At 44.0% G+C, this 21475-nt stretch overlaps 1 protein-coding gene across 15 annotated transcripts in view; it reads right to left on the reverse strand.

The window, feature by feature from the left end:
• Positions 1 to 19490, reverse strand: part of TCF7L2 (transcription factor 7 like 2) — a 429368-nt gene extending 409878 nt beyond the window's left edge. For all 15 annotated transcript variants that reach the window (XM_030202715.1, XM_030202717.1, XM_030202716.1 and 12 more), the window contains exons 1-3: positions 18908 to 19490; positions 18571 to 18637; positions 18136 to 18260 (exon numbers count right to left, since the gene is read on the reverse strand). In XM_030202715.1, coding sequence (XP_030058575.1) covers positions 18136 to 18260; positions 18571 to 18637; positions 18908 to 19096 — 381 coding nt within the window. In that variant the 5' untranslated portion in view covers positions 19097 to 19490. The remainder of the gene's footprint in view (positions 1 to 18135; positions 18261 to 18570; positions 18638 to 18907) is intronic.
• Positions 19491 to 21475: the final 1985 nt, after the last annotated feature.

Here is a 21475-nt window from a genome sequence, read left to right on the forward strand (position 1 = left end):
TCCTTATTCCTCACAGGCTTCATTAGTTTCCAGTGATGTCCCAGATCGGAGAATGTAGCAAAAAGTCCTCATTGACAAGACACTAAGCACTGAAATGCCAACCTGTTTCTTCCTCGCTCTTTTCCCTCATCCTACTTGCTTTCAATGCTATGGTTATAGTTTGAGTCTCGATATACCTCTAAATCAGTCGACTTCCACCCGACCCCGTCTACCCACTGACTAAACGCACTGTTTTCTTCTACTACGGTCCTTTACAAAAGGAATTCACTCTCGCGCCAATTAAAGGATGAAGCTGAATATTCCCGTTTCAAATCAGCACTGACGACTCATTTATTCTGTATGGCTCCAGGATACAAGGCATGCCACTGTGGCTAGTTTTTCTTTTTCTTCTCTGGATAATTATAACCTCCTTTCTTCTCAAGATTACTTTTGCTGTAAGTCATCTTGCTGTGTCCTCACCTGCCTTCTAAAAGACGGTATACAAAAAAACTAAAACCAACCAAATATCAAGCAAAGTAACTCATTCGTTCAGAGTTCACCAAAAACTGAAGTGCAGAGTTGTACGTATCATTTTTATTCTCGCACACAATAAAAAAAAAGGTTTTCTACAGATGTTTATCTATACCAAAACAGACAAGGCAAACCAATTCTGCTCTTAAGAGGCGCTCTGTAAAAAAAAAATAGTACTCACTGCCTGCAGAAAAATATTCATATTCCTTCATTTTCCCTCATCCCCTGTGCAATGCCATCCTGCTGGCAGGAGTCACCTGTGAGCAGCACTTCCTGCATGCTGCTTCCAAGGCTGATGTCAGAGGCGTGAGGAGTGGCCTAGTGGTTAGAGCACCAGTCTTGCAATCCAGAGGTGGCCGGTTCAAATCCCACTGCTGCTCCTTGTGATCTTTGGCAAGTCACTTAACCCTCCATTGCCTCATGTACAAATGGAACTCACCTTGAGCTACTACTGAAAAAGGTGTGAGCACTTACTGTTAGACTCCGTTGGTAACCTGGTGGTAATTGGGCAGCGCTGATTACCACCAGGCACACACCCCCAGCACTACAAAATACAAAGTGTCATGCCGGTGCAACCCATACCACCCTTCGGTAAAAGGGTCCCTAAATAAAGTCACTAAACAGACAAATATTCTATCTAGCTCTTGATATTAAACACAGCAGTTCAAACAAGCAATCTTAAGAACCACATTTATGGCAGCAGACAGGAATTTAAAAAAAAACCCAAAAACAATGACGGCAGATAAAGACCAGAATCCATCCAGTCTGCCCAACAGTCACATTCATTCTCAATTTTAGATAGAGAGGTGTGGTAGCCGTGTTAGTCCACTCTTAAAGGTTATCAATAGAAATCAAACAAAATAAAACGTTTCAATTTTAGATGAACTCAACAAGATAAACTCATTACATATGGTATGTATAACCTTTACAATTGGATAGAATTAAAAATCAACACACGGTGAGAAGACTCCTGACACAGGCCTGTATGGCCGAAACACAGCTGGGTTGAGTCCCTTTCTCCCTGCTATCCTTTGGTTAATAAAGTGTTTTAATTTTCTAATAAACAAGTGTCGTCTTTTTCATATTTTTTATTATGCATTTGTATTTTTAAATACAAATTTGATTTTTTCTTGTTTTTAATTTTTGATTATTTTTGTTTTTGTTAGTCATCTTTGCTGTTTTGCTTTTTTTTTTTTCTTGATTTATCCTTGCCATTTTTAGGGCCTAGACCATAGAAGCCTGCCCGGCACTGGCCTTCTTCTAACATTTCTGAAGTTGTTGTCAAAGCCCCCCAAACACTCCACTCTGGCCCCTCCAAACCTAATTCAGCCACCATTAGAGCACAGACTGTAGACGTCAGCCCAGCATTGGCTTTCCTACCTAATCTTCCCTAATCTTCTTTGGATCCAGTCCTTATAAACAAGATTCATTTGTGTTTGTCCCATGCATTTTTGAATTCCGTTACCATTTTCATCTCCACCACCTCCCGCAGGAGGGCATTCCAGGCATCTACCACCCTCTCCATGAAAAAAATACTTCCCAATACAGACTTCTCATTCTAGAATGTTTTCCTTTCTTTACGTGTTTTTCTTCCGTTTGTCCAACTAGGAGCAAACACTCAGGAAAACATCAAGCACGGCGGAACACGAGCGGGATCCTGGGTTCATCTGCTGCTAGTAATGGAAAAAAAATTATCTGCAGGTAAGTCATAATTTTACCTTGCTTAGCCTTAACAGCAGATGAATCCAAGAGCTAGTAGGATGTACCAAAGCAACCCTAAAGAGGGTGGGTTGCTGCCGCCCCCTGGATAACACCGCCACCCCCAAAAGAGGCACCAGACCGAGCAGCCACATCCACCCTGTAATGCTTAGCAAAAGCGTGAAGGGAAGCCCAAGTAGCTGCCCGACAGATCTTATCCAGAGAAAGTGCCCCAGTTTCCTCCCATGAAGCCAACTGCAACCTCGTGGAATGCGCCTTTAGCGCCTCCAGTGGAGAACAATCAAGTAACAGGAAAGCGGAGACAATAGCCTCCTTGATCCGAGAAACTGTCGCTTTTGACGCCGCGTCGCCTCTATGGCAACCAGCCAGGAGGACAAAGAGATGATCCGAACATCTGAAATCATTGAAAACCCGCAAATATCTGAGGAGAACCTCTGAACATCCAGAAAGTGCAGCATCGCATATTCAGAAGGATAATCCTCCTCCCGAAAGGAAGAAAAAGAGGCCGACTGAGATGAAACACTGAAACTACTTTAGGCAAAAAGAAAGGCACTGTACGCAAAGTAATTCCAGCCTCAAAAAAAAAACAAGAAAAGGGTCACAACAGGACAAGGTCCGAAACTCAGAAACCCAGCGGGCCAACGAGATGGCCACCAAAAATACCGCCTTTAGAGTAAGGTCTTTCACCGAAGCCTGTCGCAACAGCTCAAAAGGCACTCTCTGCAAGGCTCAGAGAACCAGATTAAGACTCCAAGAAGGACAAAGGAGGGTGAAGATGCAGAACCCCTCTCAAGAACTTCACCACATCGAAGACCCCGACACCCACCCCCGGAAGCAGGCTAAAGCAGCCACCTGCACATGATGAGAATTATAAGTGAGGCCTTTGTGCAACCCTTCCTGCAGAAAGGCCAGTAGCTGAGGCACAGACTCCTGGAAAGGTGACAACGAATGGGATGCACACCAAGTTTCAAAGGTGCATCACACCCGAGCATAAGCTGTGGAAGTGGACCACTTGCGAGCGTGCAACAAGGTCGCCATCACCACATCAGAATAACCCTTTTCCCTCAACCACAACCGTTCAAGAGCCATGCCATAAGACCAAAGCGGAAGGGATCCCAATCTGAACCCATCCCTGGACCAGAAGATCGGGTGAGACCGGGAGAAGAAATGGAGGCACCACCAGAAGGCGTACCAGATCTGCATATCACAGGTGTTGAGATCAATCCAGGGCAATCAGAACTACCTGCTCTTGATGGCCTGTGATCCTGAGTAGTCAGCCAATCAGAGGCCACAAAGAAAAAACAAAGAAGGCCCTCCTCCGGCATTTTGAAGAGACGTCAACCAGATCCATCTCTGGTGTTCCTCATTTGTGACAAATCCGACGAAACACCGTCTCCGACAGCCCCCACTTCATCATATCCAAGAGATGACAGCTCAGAAAATCTGCACACACATTGCACTGACCCGCAATGTTAGCCACGGACAGCAGAGGAATGTGAGTCTCAGCCCACTCCATAAGGCTAGCTGCCTCGGCCGCTAAGACCCAACTCTGGTCAGCCCTGCCGGTTGATATACGCCACAGCAGTCATGTTGTCCGACAACACTCAAACAGGCTTGTTCACCAGGCATGGCTGGAAGGCTAGCAAGGCATTTCAGACTGCCTGTAGTTCCAGAAGATTGATTGGACATGCTCTTACGGCGTCCACAGCCCCTGCCAGGGGCAGACTCATCTTTCAGGCAACCGGGCAGTGCCCAAGGGCCCAGAGGCTCTGTCCAGATGCCCATTGCACACTACAGCCCTCCATGGTCCTACTTTTAAAGGCATGCCGCTAGTGATCTAGTGGCCTCTGCAGGGGGGAACATGTTCTTTCCTGCCCGCGTGCTGCCGCTATTGCCCCTGCCTGGCACCACTGTATTTTAAAAATAGCGGCCAAGACTCTCTGCAGAAGTCTCGAAACTGTCGAGACTACCTCGGGAAGCCTCAGCCGCCGCTTTGAAAACACAGCGGTGCCGGCAGGCCAGGGAATAACAGCAGCGCAGCAGGCAGGAAAAAACATGCTCCCACCCCCTCAGAGACCATTAGACCACCAGGGCCCTTTAGGTAGAACTGGGGCAGCAGGGGCAGCAGCGGTAGGGGGCCCAGACCACCCTCAGTCTGCCCCTAGCCCCTGCACATGCCAATGAAGACAATCGGCCAAGCGAAGAACAGCAGCCAGAGCTTCAGAGCAGGCCAACAAGAAATAGCACCAGCTTTGACAGTCAGAGAGAATACCCGGCTTACCCGCCACAAACGGAGAAAGACTGGAAAGCAGGGAAACTCACGGCCCACTATCCAAAGCCAGACCACTAGCCCGAGATGGCCTCCAGTTCGACGGCAAGGTCTGTCAACAAGGTGCAACGGCAAAGGTTGTCACCAAATGCCACTATCACAGCAATAGCCCAGGGCCAAAAAAGAGGCCGCATGCACTCCCAGCACACTAGCTAGGGTGGTATATGGCCGGGACTAAAGAGAGCCAGGGTCTGCATTCTGGGACAGGCGCCACTCCAAGATGGCAGCCAGGAGCACACAACCAGAGCACAGCCTGCCAAAAAGAAAGAATCTTGCTTAGGTAACTGCTGAACGTGGGAATCCAGGAGATGCTGTCTACCACCTAAAGGAGACAGAGATATACCGGCTGAAGAAGGAGCTGGCAGTCTGGTATCACTGCCTTCAACTTGCAATCTCCCATCTCCACCTGCTGGTAGATGGACACAACCCACCAGTTCCTGGATTCATCTGCTGCAAAGGAACAGACAGTAGACGCTCATTCTTCCTGTCTCGTCTGCTCGCAACCTTGGGGTCATCTTCGACTCCTCCCTCTCCTTCTCTGCCCATATTCAACAGATTGCTAAAACCTGTCGTTTCTTCCTTTATAACATCGCCAGAATTTGCCCTTTCCTTTCTGAACACGCTATCAGAACCCTCATCCAAACTCTCATCTCCTCTCACTTAGACTACTGCAACTTGCTTCTCTCAGATCTTCCACTCAGCCATCTCTCTCCTCTTCAATCTGTTCAAAACTCTGCCGCACGACTACTATTTCGCCAAAGTCGTTATGCCCATATCACTCTCCTGAAATCACTTCACTGGCTCCCTATCCGTTTCCATATACAATTCAAGCTCCTCTTGTTGACCTATAAGTGCATTCACTCTGCAGCCCCTCACTACCTCTCCACCCTCATCTCTCCCTGCATTCCTTCCCTAGAACTCCGTTCACTAGGCAAATCTCTCCTAATTGCACCCTTCTCCTCCATCACTAACTCCAGACTCCGCTCCTTCTATCTCACCGCACCTTATGCCTGGAATAGGCTTTCTGAGCCATTACGTCTAGCTCCATCCCTGGCTGCCTTCAAATCCGGGCTAAAGGCCTACCTGTTTGAGGCTGCTTTCGACTCCTGACTTGTCACTTTTATCTTATCCTTATGTGTCCTTCTGTCTGTCCTTCCCGTCTCCTTTTTGGTCCTGTCTGTTTGTCCTGATTTAGATTGTAAGCTCTTTTGAGCAGGGACTGTCTTCTTCGTGTTCAATTGTAAAGCGCTGCGTACGACTGGTAGCGCTATAGAAGTGATTTATAGTAGTAGTAGTAGAATGTGCTAAATACCACACAACCCATGGGTATAAAATAGGATGTGCAGCATTTACCATGTGCTACTGTCTGTTAGCACATGCTAAGCTTTAGTAACAGGGCTCTACGTTTATTTTGTATATATTTAAATATAATCAAAGAATGCTTTTATTCCTGGTTTAGTCAGATATAGCATTTGAAAACTTTGGAGTGTTGACATTCTCATGAAGCAGCCAGTGGGACAAAACAGACTGTCAAGGTCATGGGCTTTGAAACTGAGGACCTCAGGCAGCTAAGAAAAAATACCCAAGAGAGGTTGTGGTGATTACTACCCACTATGAAAGTTATTTTTCTACAACGATGGCTATGTATGAAAGATCAACACGTGACTATTATATTTAGCAATCTCTATTTTAACTACTGAAATATCCACTAAAGAAAAAAACAACTTGTGAACACATAGACAATACATGGCATCTTAGTCTAAACCCTATGTCCCATTTTTTCTGATTTATACACCAACATACTGGGTTTGACTTTATTTATTTATTTGCTACATTTGTACCCCACATTTTCCCACCTATTTGCAGGCTCAATGTGGCTTATATTATATTGCAAAAGATATAGTTATGAACATAGTAACATAGAGTAACATAGTAGATGACGGCAGAAAAAGACCTGCATGGTCCATCCAGTCTGCTCAACAAGACAACTCATATGTGCTACTTTTTGTGTATACCCTACTTTGATTTGTACCTTTGCTCTTCAGGGCACAGATCGTATAAGTCTGCCCAGCACTATCCCCGCCTCCCAACCACCAGCCCCGCCTCCCAACCACTGGCTCTGGCACAGACCGTATAAGTCTGCCCAGCACTATCCCCGCCTCCCCACCACCAGCCCTGCCTCCCACCACCGGCTCTGGCACAGACCGTATAAGTCTGCCCAGCACTATCCCCGCCTCCCAACCACCAGCCCCGCCTCCCAACCACCAGCTCTGGCACAGACCGTAAAAGTCTGCCCAGCACTATCCCCGCCTCCCAACCACCAGCCCCGCTTCCCGATCTCGACTAAGCTCCTGAGGATCCATTCCTTCGGCACAGGATTCCTTTATGTTTATCCCACGCATGTTTGAATTCCGTTACCGTTTTCATTTCCACCACCTCCTGCGGGAGGGCATTCCAAGCATCCACCACCCTCTCCGTGAAAAAATACTTCCTGACATTTATGAACAGAGTAAGAGGTTTGTTCTAAATTAACATATTACTATGTAAGAATTAAGGAAGATGATATGTCTGTGGAATAATTTACATAACACATAATAAAAAAAAAAAGACTGCCAGCAGTTTTTAGCTTTCTGCTAGTTGTGTCCTCAACCCCTAAACCCCCTCACCCCATTTGTGTTGATACCTAAGTAACTAACATTTTAAACTTCACATTCCTGTGAGCACCAGGGGCTGAAAAACCCTTGAACTGGCCTTTCCAGACATTCATAGATGAAATCCTTTTTCTCTCAAGACCAGACTATGAACCAGCACTCTTGCATGGCTGCCAGCTGCCCTTGCTGGCTTTCATCCATGAAGCTTAAGATCTATGGTACTCCATCTCCTGAAGGCATGCTCCTTCTCCAAGCTCCCTCGGCAAGGTCACCAAGATAGACAACTCTTCATGCTCAGAGACAGCTGACCGAATGCAGCATATCTGCTATAAGAAGCTTCTGCAGTTCTAGTGGACTATGCTACAGTGCTCTCATGTAGACTCTGGCTCAAGGAAATATCTGAAAGGCAGCTGCCATTAATCTCAGAAAGAGAAGGCATTGTTCTGTCCTCTGGAGCCACTAAAAACCAGATTTTCTTTTTCCTTCAGAGCAAAAAACTTTGCTCACTGGGAATTTGACCACCTCCAAGGTTTGAAGCTTTGCTCACTTCCATAACCCACCCCCCCCCCCCCCCCCCAAGAGACCCTGTGAAGTGTATGAACTCTGTTTATGATCCACCAATAGACCTATGAAATTACTACCACCTTGCCTCATGCCAAAATGGCCTTCTGGAACAAACAGACTTGCTGGTTGTAACTTCTAAGCACAAACAGAGGAAAATTCCCATTTTCACAGAATGGCTACCAAGTCAAAATACTTCAATAAAAACTCTGAAAATGTACTTCATCCACAGGCTGCAGGTCATTACTGGGGACCCTTGCTTACTTGTGAAAAATGGACATTGTGAAGGTCCACAAAGCACAGGAAATCTCTTAGCTGATGCCTGAATTACAGAAGTTAAAAACTTCCCTAAGGACTGTAAGACAACCTCTGGCACTGAAAACTAGGGATATAAACAATAAAAAAGACTATATGGACCTTTTTTATTTTTTTGCCTTACAGGCTTGACTTGAGTTGATTAAGCCTGCACAATTAAAAGAAAAAAATATATATACATATATATATATTTTTTTTTTTTAATGTGCACCAATTCACACAGTTACCACATTAAATTCAGCCTAGCCCCTGCAAACCCACAAAAAGGCTTGTAGTAGGGAGGAAGTGACATCACTAAGGAAATGACATCATTAAGGAAGTGAATGGGCAGAAAAGCTTAAAACTGAGGTTGCTGTTTTAGCTATACACCACCTGCTAGGGCTATCTGATAGTCTGATACATTCCATCATGCAAACACCGAACCTACCACAGCCCCAGAAAACATGTATTACCCTAAATGTCCTTCCGGGGAACATCCCTTAACAGTTAGAGTGTACTTTTATCCAGAGGAGTTAAAAAGGCCCAAAGCAGCAGAAAAGCTGCACACAAAGAAAACAGAAATAAGCATGATGAAGAGGAACCTTAAAGCCACAAACACAAACATTCAGTGAAGCTAGAAAATGTAAAATATAGGATTAATAAAATGCACCACTTTCCAACCTGATATGTCAAATGTGAGATTAGAGTAAACGGAGCAGGCCACCACTAACTTTTCTGTCCACGTGTGTAAATTCTCTCTGCCAGCATTCATACTCAGCTGAACAAAATTTGGAGGGTTAGCATCATCCCACACAGACCTCCAACAAAAACCACTACCGAATCCCTGAGGTTTCCTTCCATTTTGCAATTCTGTCTAGGAACACACTTCAAGCCCACAAAGCTCTTAAGCCACATGCCCTTTCTCTGCCATCCAACTGCTCGTGCACAAATTTCCACATGCCTCCAAAAGGTTTGGCAGCACTTTCCCCACACACAAGCCTACTACGCAGAATAGCCAAATTATCTTCCACAAGCCCAGGATGTCTCCGATGCTTTTTACCCAAACCAGAGGTTACAATTTTCACTTTCTTCTCCCCTGCCTACCCCACCCCTTTTCCCAGTCAATCCCAAAACACGTCAATGAAATTCCAAGATTAATTCTACAAAATCATGTTTCCTACATACTCTCTAGCAGTAGACACCGATCCCAAGTTTTACCCCCACATACTACTTATAAATATGCAAAGTTTAAAAAAAAAAAAAGTTTAAAGTTTGGCATTTTGTTGCATTGTATGATATTCCTGAACTCTCAGCAGGATGTTACTTGAAATAAAAGCACGTGTTTCAGATTAGTCACATTATAGCACAAATGAAAGCAATCCAGTAGATGGCATGAAGTATGATGACCCCTCATATACTTCTTTCCATTCAGATATTTCCATCTGAAGGCAAGATCAGCAATTAAAATGAATTTTGGTCAATTGGTTGATGGAATACTGGTAAGCACACTCTTGTAACTGTATAAAGCATTAACATAGCATGAGAATAATAGTGAAAGAAAGCTTAATAAGACGACCAAAGGAGCTAGCAATACAGCCAGCCAAACATGGCAATTAAAAGTATTACAGTCAGTATCAATCTAGCACAGCTGGCTAGAATAAGCAGGATCCAAAAGGACACACCAGCACCTAGCCTGTCCTCACCTATGAGTCAATTGTAGAGGCAGCTGTTATGTTCTTGAGTATCACTGGATTCAAGTCTCAGAGAAAGCAAATTACACCCCTCCCTTTGCCACAAAAGAGGTCCCTACGATGTGTAGCAATGGTCAATAGGGGACAGCTGATGGAGAAAAGCAGGTAAGAGGGGACCAAACAAAGGCAGGATGGTATTTTGTTACATTTGTACCCTGCGCTTTCCCACTCATGGCAGGCTCAATGCGGCTTACATGGGGCAATGAAGGGTTAAGTGACTTGCCCAGAGTCACAAGGAGCTGCCTGTGCCTGAAGTGGGAATTGAACTCAGTTCCTCAGGACCAAAGTCCACCACCCTAACCTCTAGGCCACTACTATTTGAGATTCTACATGGAATGTTGCTATTCCACTAGCATGTTGCTATTCCACTAGCAACATTCCATGTAGAAAGTCGGCAAAGTTGGCCCTTGCAGATCACCAATGTGGCCGCGCATGCTTCTGCTTCTGTGAGCCTGCACAGCCTTCTACATGGAATGTTGCTAGTGGAATAGCAACATTCCATGTAGAATCTCCAATAGTATCTATTTTAGTTTTGTTACATTTGTACCCCGCGCTTTCCCACTCATGGCAGGCTCAATGCAGCTTACATGGGGTAATGGAGGGTTAAGTGACTTGTCCAGAGTCACAAGAAGCTGCCTGTGCCTGACATGGGAATTGAACTCAGTTCCTCAGTTGCCCAGGGCCAAGATCCACCACCCTAACCACTAGGCCACGCCTCCACTACAGAAAAAGGTCCATTTCTCAGACTAAGGTAAACAGCAAGAATGTCACAACCAGCCTCCCAGAGCCAATCCAATGGTAACAGATATTTGGGGGAGGGGGGAGGAGGGGAGTGAGGCACCCAACTACAGTGGCAGAAGATGGAAAAAAAAAGCAGCTTTAGAACAAAAAATCGAGTCCCCTACTTTGCAGCAATTTAAGCTACTGCAGGAGATTTTACTTGGTATTTAAATTAGATAAAGAGGATACCTTTATAAATTAAAAAAAAAAAAAACCTAAGGACTTTTGTGCAGGTATGGCCAAAGGGAAGGCAGAAATGGTTTATAATGCAAGTTCTCTATAGATTCCCACTTCAGGCACAGGCGGCTCCTTGTGACTCTGGGCAAGTCACTTAACCCTCCATTGCCCCATGTAAGCCGCATTGAGCCTGCCATGAGTGGGAAAAGCACAGGGTACAAATGTAACAAAAATAAAATAGATACTATTGGAGATTCTAAATGGAATGTTGCTACTATTGGAGATTCTACATGGAATGTTGCTATTCCACTAGCAACATTCTATGTAGAAGGCTGCGCAGGCTTCTGTTTCTGTGAGTCTGACGTCCTGCACATATGTGCAGGACGTCAGACTCACAGAAACAGAAGCCTGCATGGCAAGGGCAGGCTTCTACATGGAATGTTGCTAGTGGAGGAGTAGCCTAGTGGTTAGTGCAGTGGACTTTGATCCTGGGGAACTGAGTTCAATTCCCACTACAGCTCCTTGTGACTCTAGGCAAGTCACTTAACCCTCCATTGCCCCAGGTACAAATAAGTACCTGTATATAATATGTAAGCCGCATTGAGCCTGCTATCAGTGGGAAAGCGCGGGGTACAAATGTAAATTTAAAAAAAAACAAAAAAACATACGTTTTGGTGTAATAGGGAAGACTCATTTTTTAACGGTTTGATTTTTGATGTTTAGCTCTCCCCCCCCCCCCCCCCCTCTTTCGTTTTACTGTTTATAAATTAGTGAGAGAACTCTGACCCATTGACAACTTTCACGAACCTTGGATATTAACAGACTAGCATGGCATCGAATATATCTTAACATTTCTAAGTGTTAAGGGCTGTGAGTAAGCCCTGTAGATTTATGACCCCATACTGCCTGCCAGGATATGAACATAGTACTGTTTTTCCATGCAGACCTGCGAAGGTTCAGGTTGGTCCTGGGCTTGTCTTTACAACTAAGCTCTTTCACAAGAAAGTATAGCTGCACATTCACATTTTAGGGAGTGAATTTCAATGCTCAGAACACCACAAGAACGAAAAAGTACTTGTCTATACTACTACTACTACTACTACTACTACTATTTAGCATTTCTATAGCGCTACAAGGCGTACGCAGCGCTGCACAAACATAGAAGAAAGACAGTCCCTGCTCAAAGAGCTATGTAATAAAAGTGAGCCAAGTATAGGACAATCAAGCCATTGTGACATCACTGATGAGGTTGGCTCTTATTGGTGGCCTGAGGCATTATGACATCACAACATTAGCTCTGGTTAACTAACCTACTATTTATCACTTCTATAGCACTACAAGGCGTACGCAGCGCTGCACAAACATAGAAGAAAGACAGTCCCTGCTCAAAGAGCTTACAACTACTATTTAGCATTTCTATAGTGCTACAAGGCGTACGCAGCGCTGCACAAACATAGAAGAAAGACAGTCCCTGCTCAAAGAGCTTACAATCTAATAGACATACACAAAAATTCTTCAAGTTTTTATTGTACAAGCATGAAAGTGTACATAGAACACAGCAAATAAAACAGCAATATCTTTCTCCCTACCCTATAAAATGAAGCCGACTGTTTGATCCTCACCATCATTTCTCTTATTCTAACTGCGAACAAGGATAAGATCTTCCTCTGCAATCCAAGTCCCATCTAAAACCTCCCAGACAGCTAGAAAAGTAATCCAGTTTCAGTCATGGTGCAGAAACACGTTCGCACACAAAACCTGCAGCTGTTGCTTCTCCCCCCCCCCCCCCCCCCCCCGGATTGGAAAGAAAAAAAAAAAAAAAAAGAAACACTGCACTGATTCTCTGAGGCCAGCTAACTAATACAATTCTAACATGCACATGTCCAGCTTTCGAGTGAGCTGGGGCAAGTGAAAGATGCAGGCCTTATACAACGGACCCAAAATTGCTCGTACAATTCATGCTTCCACTGATTCAGCAATCCAGAAAACCACCGTGTGTGAACACACAAAATTTAAAAGGGCTTCTTCCCACCCCACCCCTATAAACCTTACAAGAATCATCAACCATTAGTGCAATTATTAAAATACTAGTAAAAAAGGCCCGTTTCTCTGAGCAATGAAATGGGCGCTAGCAAGGTTTACCTGTGGCAGCGTCAGGAGGGCACAGGACGGCAGCGTGGGGAGGGTGCAGGTGGGTATTTTTTTTGGAGGGCGGCAGCTTCAGATCAGGTGTTCAGATGGCACTCCTCCCCCTGCGTAGCTCGGTGTTTGTCGCAGTGCGTCGGGGGGGGGGTAGCATCAGAGGGCGGTGGAACTGGCGACTGGCTGAGTGTCATAGCCCCGCCCTCCACGTCATCACGTTGTGACGCGAGGGCGGGGCAGACAATCATGGGATCTTGCAACTACAAATTTGCATTTAGAATGTTGGGGTTGTGAATTATGTGTGGATGGGGCGTGGCTGAGGGCGGGTCTATGAGTGAGAGTGAGTGCTGCTGACGGCCTAGAAGACTACAGGGCTTCAGCGTTTCCCTGCCACACAGTGAAGTTCTGAACGTTGGAGGTGAGAATTATTTATATAGATTATATTCCCAGGACAATTCAAGATAAAATGAAGTGCCATGCTGCAGTCGTCGTCGCCCCCCCCCCCCCCCCCCCGCCCCAAGTCTTCACAGAGAGAAGATCACTGTACTGATTTCCAGGCTCCCTAAAACATACAACTTTTCTGCAATTACATTTTCATAGTCCCCTTGAGAAGAATCATTGACCAACCAGTGTTGTTCTATTTTTCCACTGGGAGTGGAGAAGTAGCCTAATGGTTAGTGCAGTGGGCTTTGATCCTGCCAACCTGGGTTCAATTCCCACTGCAGCTTCTTGTGACCTTGAGCAAGTCACTTAACCCTCTATTGCCTCAGGTACAAACTTAGATTGTGAGCCCTCTTGGGACAGAGAAATATCCAGAGTACCTGAATGTAACTCACCTTGAGCTACTACTGAAAAAGGTGTGAGCAAAATCAAAATAAATAAATATATGGAATGTTGCTACTATTGAAGATTCTACATGGAATGTTGCCACTTTTTGAGATTCTGGAATGTTGCTACTATTTGACATTCTAGATGGAATGTTGCTAGTGGAGGAGTGGCCTAGTGGTTAGAGCACCGGTCTTGCAATCCAGAGGTGGCCGGTTCAAATCCCACTGCTGCTCCTTGTGATCTTGGGCAAGTCACTTAACCCTCCATTGCCTCAGGTACAAACTTAGATTGTGAGCCCTCCTGGGACGGAGAAATATCCAGAGTACCTGAATGTAACTCACCTTGAGCTACTACTGAAAAAGATGTGAGCAAAATCTAAATACACAAATAAAATAAATAAAACCTCCATTGCCCTATGTACAAGAAAAAATTGTGAGCCCCCTAAGAACAGAGACAGAACCTGTATATAATGCGTACAGCACTGCGTATGTCTAGTAGCACTATAGAAATGATTACTAGTAGCAATTTCTCCAATGCATTATACAGAAAAATCACTCTACCAAAACAAGCAACCAAAAGATTACTCCCTACTACCCTGTATTATACAAAACCAGAAAAAAATTTCACTTGAGTGCATCCATTTGAAGCATGGGCATTTCCATATAGCTCACTAAGTATAATCACCTGTGTTGTAACGCTATACTTGCTTTTCTCTGGGATTTTGTTTTGGAAGGTAATACAATAATTCCACAAATAACTGGCAGGAAATACAAAAAGCACTGTAAACTGCTGGGTGCTCTACCCCCGTTGCACAAGCTGGAGTCTGAATGAAACACCACGACACACATTCATAGCACCAAAGCCTCACAGAAAATCAGTAGAGAATTAACCATGTAACCCCCCCCACCACCACCACCACCACCACCACCACCAAAAAAAAAAAAAAAAAGAAATCACACAGCATAGTCAAATATTTCTGACATATGAAGAATAGTGTAAATACCACCCTGGGCAAAGGACATTGTCCTATACCCGTGTAATAACCAGTTTATAATTGCTCTTTGTTTAAAATGTAATGACCTGTGTAATTACTATAATATTACATGGTCTTGAAGGAGTCAGGAATGTCACACTTCGGAAAGTGATGTCAAAACAATTCAAGGGGGAGTGGGCGAAGTTGGCGGGGGGGGGGGGGGGGGGAAGAAGACACCATTAACCCCTCACCCCCTTGCATCTTAAAGTCTTTTGTGCACAATGACTGTCTGCATCGGAAGGGAAAGATTACATTTTTGCCACTTGTCACTAAAAGCTTGGCATGCTAAATAATTAGTACATCTTTACACTAGAGACCGACTGCAAGGTTTGCAAGTGGAAATATTTACATCCCCAATCAGTTTGTGTACATTCTACAATATGACTTGAAAATTAAAAAAAAATAAAATTCTATTTTGGACATCAAAACATTTAAACAAAATGCATCAAACAACAAAAGTCAATCTTTCAGAAAAGCAATAAAAATAAAAATTTGAAATGAAACACCTACATACTTGTGATTCACTGCTATATGGTGTTTACCTTTAAAAAAAGCAGTCCTAAGCTGTAATAAAGATTATTCTATAGTGACTGCATTAAACGGACTGGTAAAATACTTTATATCAGATTAGATCTATCCTCAAAGTCTACCTTCTTAAAAATCAAATCTGTATTACGGTCAAAGACCGAAACATTATGCAGAGATCATTTTTAACTAAAACAAAAAAAAAATTTCTTCTTTAGCAATTAAAGCAACCATTCCAGGAATAATATATTATTCATTATAGCCTGACTTACTCTCCCAATTCTTTACTTTCCTGAACACAAGACAGGTGAGGATCAATGTTCTGGGGGACTCGTGTTTTTAGAGAGAACAGACAAATGCAGAAGCAGTGCAGAAATTCTTACAAGGCAGTCAGCAAAAATAAAGTTTGGAATTCTCTCGTGAGCAGAGACTTTTTAAACATCAGTAAAAAGACTTATCCATATGCAGCCTTTTCTGAACACATACAGGAGTGATACTTAAAGTCAACATGCAGACTACTGAACAACCACTATAGTTACACTGGAAATAATTATTAAAACAGCTAGGATCTCAGATACAGAGTGTATCTCCCATATACACACAAACTAACCACACTGTAAATTAAAAAGAAAAATCCTTAAAGATTCATCGGTGTCTGACTTAAATTGGAACTGAAAACATGTATGTGAAAACCTTATTCTTAGTTTCAACATGATGCCGCACTGCAAAGACACACACTGTGCACACAATAAAATCACGGGATGCTTTCAGCATCTCCGGTGCACGAGAAGGCTGAACAACCTTGTCAAGCTCTTTATTCTTAAAAGAATACATCCATTTGCGATTGTTGTCTGCATTCAACTCCTGCACGATCAACACTGAAAAGCGGGAAGGGGAGAGGAGTGCAAAATAAAAGGGGGAAAAAAAACCCACAGCTGCTACAGGAGGTTCATATCACAGATGACACTTTAATGAAAAACAGTACATAAAGATGAACACCTAGAAGTGTTACATTATAACCTATGTCCTACTCCCAAAATGTTTAGAAGCATCTCAAAAACAAAATTGTGCATACAGTTATGCTAAATATTGCAACCATTTTATAAGCTGTTTCTACCTAGGAATGCACCTCTTGAGTCTGGGGTTTTTTTGTTTGTTTTTGGGAGGGGGTCATAACCTATGCTGTTAAAATGCTTGCTACTACGTATAGCTATTTTGACAAATATATACACTTAAGTGTACAACAAATAAATGAAGTCCTCAGTTTACACTGTATCAGCCAAAATGAAATTCAAACTGCATTTATTCTTTAAAAGTTACAGAAGAACTGCACCAGAAACCCATCCCTGAATTACACAGAAAACGCTATAACTGAGCTTGCTGTTTAATGCTTAATTCCTTTTATAAATCTTACACCAAAGTTGACCTTCCCTTGAAGCATCAATACCAGATGTCTTAATAAAAAGGAGGGTTTTTTTTTTTCTTTTTCTACGTCTGAAGCATAGGATGGAGGATGTCGCTTAACCCTGGAATACCTGCCAGTGCAAAAATATATCACGGTAGACATATGTACACCAAATACTTCTAGGGCATTATGTACCCCCCTAGGGTTTCCCATTCATAATTAAAAACCACTCTAAGGAGTTATTGTTGATCTTTGCGGTGCAGGGAAAGGCTAGGGAACTAGTGGAAAAGACAGCAGGGGATGGGGAAGGAGTTCACTTCTGCAGCAGAGCTACAAACTTACAGCTTTTCTGCCCCAAAATAATCACACACACACACACACACACTGGGAAGTTTCTATGTCCAGCCAGGGTGCATTAAAGAGGATTTTTTTTTATGTTGTTTCTTTGTTTTTCTTTTTTTTTACATGCATACATACAGGGCCAGCAAAACATATATGTTTGTTCTACCAGAGCTCTTCAGATTTCTACACCAGAACCAAAGGATCACAAAAAAAAACCTTGTAGAACGCCAGGTTAAAACCTGCCCTACTATTCAGACAGGCAACAAATTTTTTTTTCTTTTACTTTGAACAAGAATATGTACATTCATCCCATCATCTATGAATGCTTTTATCATGTAATCATGTAAACACGGTTGTTACGCAAAACAAATAAAAGTTTGCAGGTTTGTTTTGCTTTTTTTTTTTAAACTCTGGACACAAAAATTGTATCAACAAATCTTAAAAAAAAAAAAAACAATGTGGCAAGGGTGAAAAAAAAATGTTTCAGCGTTGAAAGGGATTCAAAAGTCATCAAAACACCAAGAACTGCAAAAATGCAACATAAGTAAATTCAAAGCAGAGAGTGTTCTAGCATCTAATGCCAGAGGAGACACTAATACCTGCCAAAGTGAAAAAGCCGGGCATGACAGGAAGGGGGAGGGGGGTCAGAAAAGATAAAACGACATGTGAAGTGCAAGCAAAGAGTTAACCCTGGGGAATCAGCTGCACCAAAAGCGAAAGGAAACAAGTGCAGGGCAGCCCCACACACACACACACACAAAAAAAGTATATCTGAGAATAAAAAGTTCCGCAAGAAATACCCGAGTCAGTGAAGCGAGGCGAGGGTGGGGGGGTGCAGGAACCAGAGTGAGAGGGGAAAAAATAAGGCTCACGGTAGAAATGAAACCAACAAAAAAAAAAAAAACATAGCAAGCAAGAAAAAATGGCGAAAGTAAACAAATCCCAGGGTGCCAAAGGCCAGGAGAGTTTTCTGAAAGTTTCACTGCGCGTGCATGCACGGGGGGGGGGGGGGGGCAAGAGGTTAAAAGGTCAGTCATTTTAACAACAATTAAAATAATAACGTTTATCATCATCAACGCAGCACTTACTGTTCTGGCGGTAGGAGAGAGCGAGCCGTTGGGGAGGTAAGGCCCGGCCAGGTCGGGGATCATGATGAACGGGTAGCCGGGATAGGGTGGGCCTTTGAACAACCCTCCATCTTGCCTCTTCGCAGCTAACATGGCGAGGTAAGTGAGGAGGAGGAGGGGGGAGAAAGTGACATAATAAGACATTAATTTATTATAATAATAAAAAATAGCAATGCAAGTTCATAAAAAGTGTGCAAAGGCCTTGCAATGACAGTAGGCCTCCCCCGCCGCCCCCACCTCACACCCCCGTCCGTTTTGCGCCCCCCCCCCGTGCGCCTTTCCGTGTGTGGAAAAGGCACGCTGCTCCGCCACTGTTTTGCACTCATTCTTTGTTCTCCCGGGTCGCCCGCGCGTGCTGTCCCGCTGCAGCAGCGCGCGCGCCTTGGTACTACTCACCTTCCTCTAAACTTTCTCGGGCTTTATCTCGGAAAGTTTCCGTGCGAGGTGGAGGCCGCCTTTCCGCCTGCGGGAGGAGGGGAGGCCCGGCGGCAGGGAAGAAAGAGAGAGACAAGGGGGGGAAGAAACAAAAACAAAATCAGAAGAGAGAGCAACAGTTGCAAAGTTCTGCAAAAGAAAAAGCTACCAACTCATGCACACACACAAAAAAAATACACACCAGAACTCTAAATCGTTCTATCCTCCCCCAGCAGCCTGCTCTAGATTTTAAATGCATGCAAAACCACCAAAGTTTAATTTTTGTTTAATCTTTTGTTGGGGGGTCATCTTTGCCTACCTCGGAGTCGGAAGAGCTGTTCTGATTCGTCTCCGACTCGTTGACGAGCGAGGATTTCACGTCGGCTAAATCCCTCTCCGCCGAAGAGTTCTCCGAAATTTTCTCCTCTTGCTCCCCTTCGTCTTTGAAAGAGATCAGTTCGTCGTTGGCCCCCAGATCGTCCCCGCCACCGCCGTTCAGCTGCGGCATTTTCCCCCCCAGCTAGCTGTTTGCACCGTGCCCCCTCTCTCTCCTGCTGCACCAACAACGTGCACACACTCTTTAAAAAAAAAAAAAAAACAACCCAGGAAAGACACCAGAAAAAAAAAGTGAAAAATAAAATAAAAGTTTGGGGCTTTTTGTGTCTTAGCGCAACAATCGGATTTTGTGCACGGTACAAGTGAAAGAGAGAAGCGGGGGAAGGAGTCCAAGGAGCTGCCGAAGTTTAGGGGTGGTGGGGGAGGGGGAGAGAAGAAAATGTTTAGGGTGGGGGATAGAGAAGAAAAGGGGGTTGTCTCTCCCTCTCTCTCTAGGGGTGAGAGGAGGTTTCTGTGGTGTTCTTTTCCAGGGTCCGGTTGATTAGCTGGGGGAGGGGGTTGGGGGGGGAGGGAAAGACACCCCCCGGACCACTAAAAAAAAAAATAAAAACAACCTCGGAAAGGTGAACAAAATAATAACAAATAAACCCAAACCGATAAAATAAGAAGGGGAGGGGGGGGGAAACCCAGTTGCGATAAAGAAAAGCGCTAGATAGAGCAGCGGCCGCTCGGATTGAGTGAGTTGAAGTTGGACTGAGAGAGCTTTTCAGTTCAAAGGCGGCGCTGATTGACACATAGAGGGAGGAGGAGGAGGGAGAAACATGAGGGAGAGTCTGGATCGGGGATTATTGACAGCGAGGAAAACGCACACACACACACACACAAATTAATGAGATGCAGAACGGGGCGTGGCTTGGTCATGACGTGCGCCTACATTACAAAAAATGTTGGGAAAGTAAAGTAGGGGGAGGAAAAAAAACGAAAAGGCAGAGAAGGGAAGAGGGAACGACATGACAAGCAGGAAACGAAAAAAGCTAAATTAAAAAAGGTGCAGAGCAGCGAAGCTTTTAAAAGGTATCCAAAAAGGAGCGTTTTGGGGGAGGGGGGGAGGAGGAGAGAATTTGGGGGCTCGGGATCTGGGCGAGTTGTGCAGGAATTGGGTGGGGAATACCGGCCATGAGTCAGGGGAGGAGAAGAGGGTAAAGGGCGCAGATGGCTCTTCCTAGATTTTAGTACCGGGAGGGACGGCGCCCTTTGGTTAAAGTTTACTCACTGTGTGTAAACACGTTTTTGTTTTTTTTAATCGCATCGTAGCTATTAATATATTTTGATTACTATTGTTTTAAAGGTGAAATTTTACTTCCTGCTTCTCGAATTTTTTTTTTCTCCTTAACTGTGCTCGAAATGTTGTAGGTTTTTTGTGTATCAGGCATAAATAAACAACTTTCTGACTGCAACTTCTTCTGGAACGATTATATTTTTAAACACGCGAGGGAAAAGGCGAAATGTCGTGATTTTGTAGCTGTAAAGGAGAGGACAAAAACTGATCTAGATAAAAGAACACGTTTCAATATTTCGAAAGGTTATTAAATAGTTACTGAAATAAAGAACTTTAGCCCTGATCCCCCCCCCCCCCATGATATTTTTAACGTGGTTAAAAACCAAGAATTCAATACGGTCTAAAATTAAATCCCTACGATCTGTCCGTGGATTGGATTTGTGGACAGACGAATCAGTAGGATCGGAACATTTTCGTGGCCTCCGTTGTTGACAGATCAGGGTAGGTCAAAATAGAGTCTATCCACGCGAGGACAAGCTGATTAATGCTAAAGAGTTACCCCAAAGAATGGGGGAGATGGAAACACCTTGGGGATAAACGGTGCTAAAATAACACGTGGTTGCCACGGGTGAGCGAAACACCTGAAAGAAAGTTTTACCCGGAGGGACTGCGAGTGAACGCGAATAAGCAAAGCAAACGGAAAGCATGTGATCTGTGGCAAGATTTTTTATTATATATAGAAAAAAAATCAGTAAGGATTCTAGTTGTTAGAGCGTTGCAGGACGATCGCCTCCACTGACCCCCCACTGTTATGTTTTTGCAATGTAAGATCGGAAGGGGAAAGTGGACGGCTGCTGACATCTGACGTCCGGCTGCATTCCTGAGCGTGCAAGATCGCCGGAGCTGACTTGAGCGTTCTCCTTGCATATTTGTTGTTGTTGTTTAAATCACAATTTGCATAATAAAGATAAACTCGATTTTTATTATTTTTTTAATACAGCAACTTTAAAATTAATCGGTAAGGCAAACCAAAAAAAAATCGAGTGAGGGGTTTGCAGAGAGAGAGAAAACAAATATGTACATTCAATCAGACGGGATTGCCAAGGATACAAAGAGCAGCGCTAATTAGTCTCAGCAGGTAGGGACTAACCTTCAGTCTTCATAAATAAATAAGACTATGAACAATGTCTGACTGGCAGTACGGAAACAGAAAAGAGATTTTTTTTCTTTTCGAGATGGCAATGTAAAAAGAAAAAGCACACACAAAGCAAA

Source organism: Microcaecilia unicolor, chromosome 5 (assembly GCF_901765095.1).
Source record: "Microcaecilia unicolor chromosome 5, aMicUni1.1, whole genome shotgun sequence".
In the NCBI taxonomy this organism is placed as follows: Eukaryota; Metazoa; Chordata; class Amphibia; order Gymnophiona; family Siphonopidae; genus Microcaecilia; species Microcaecilia unicolor.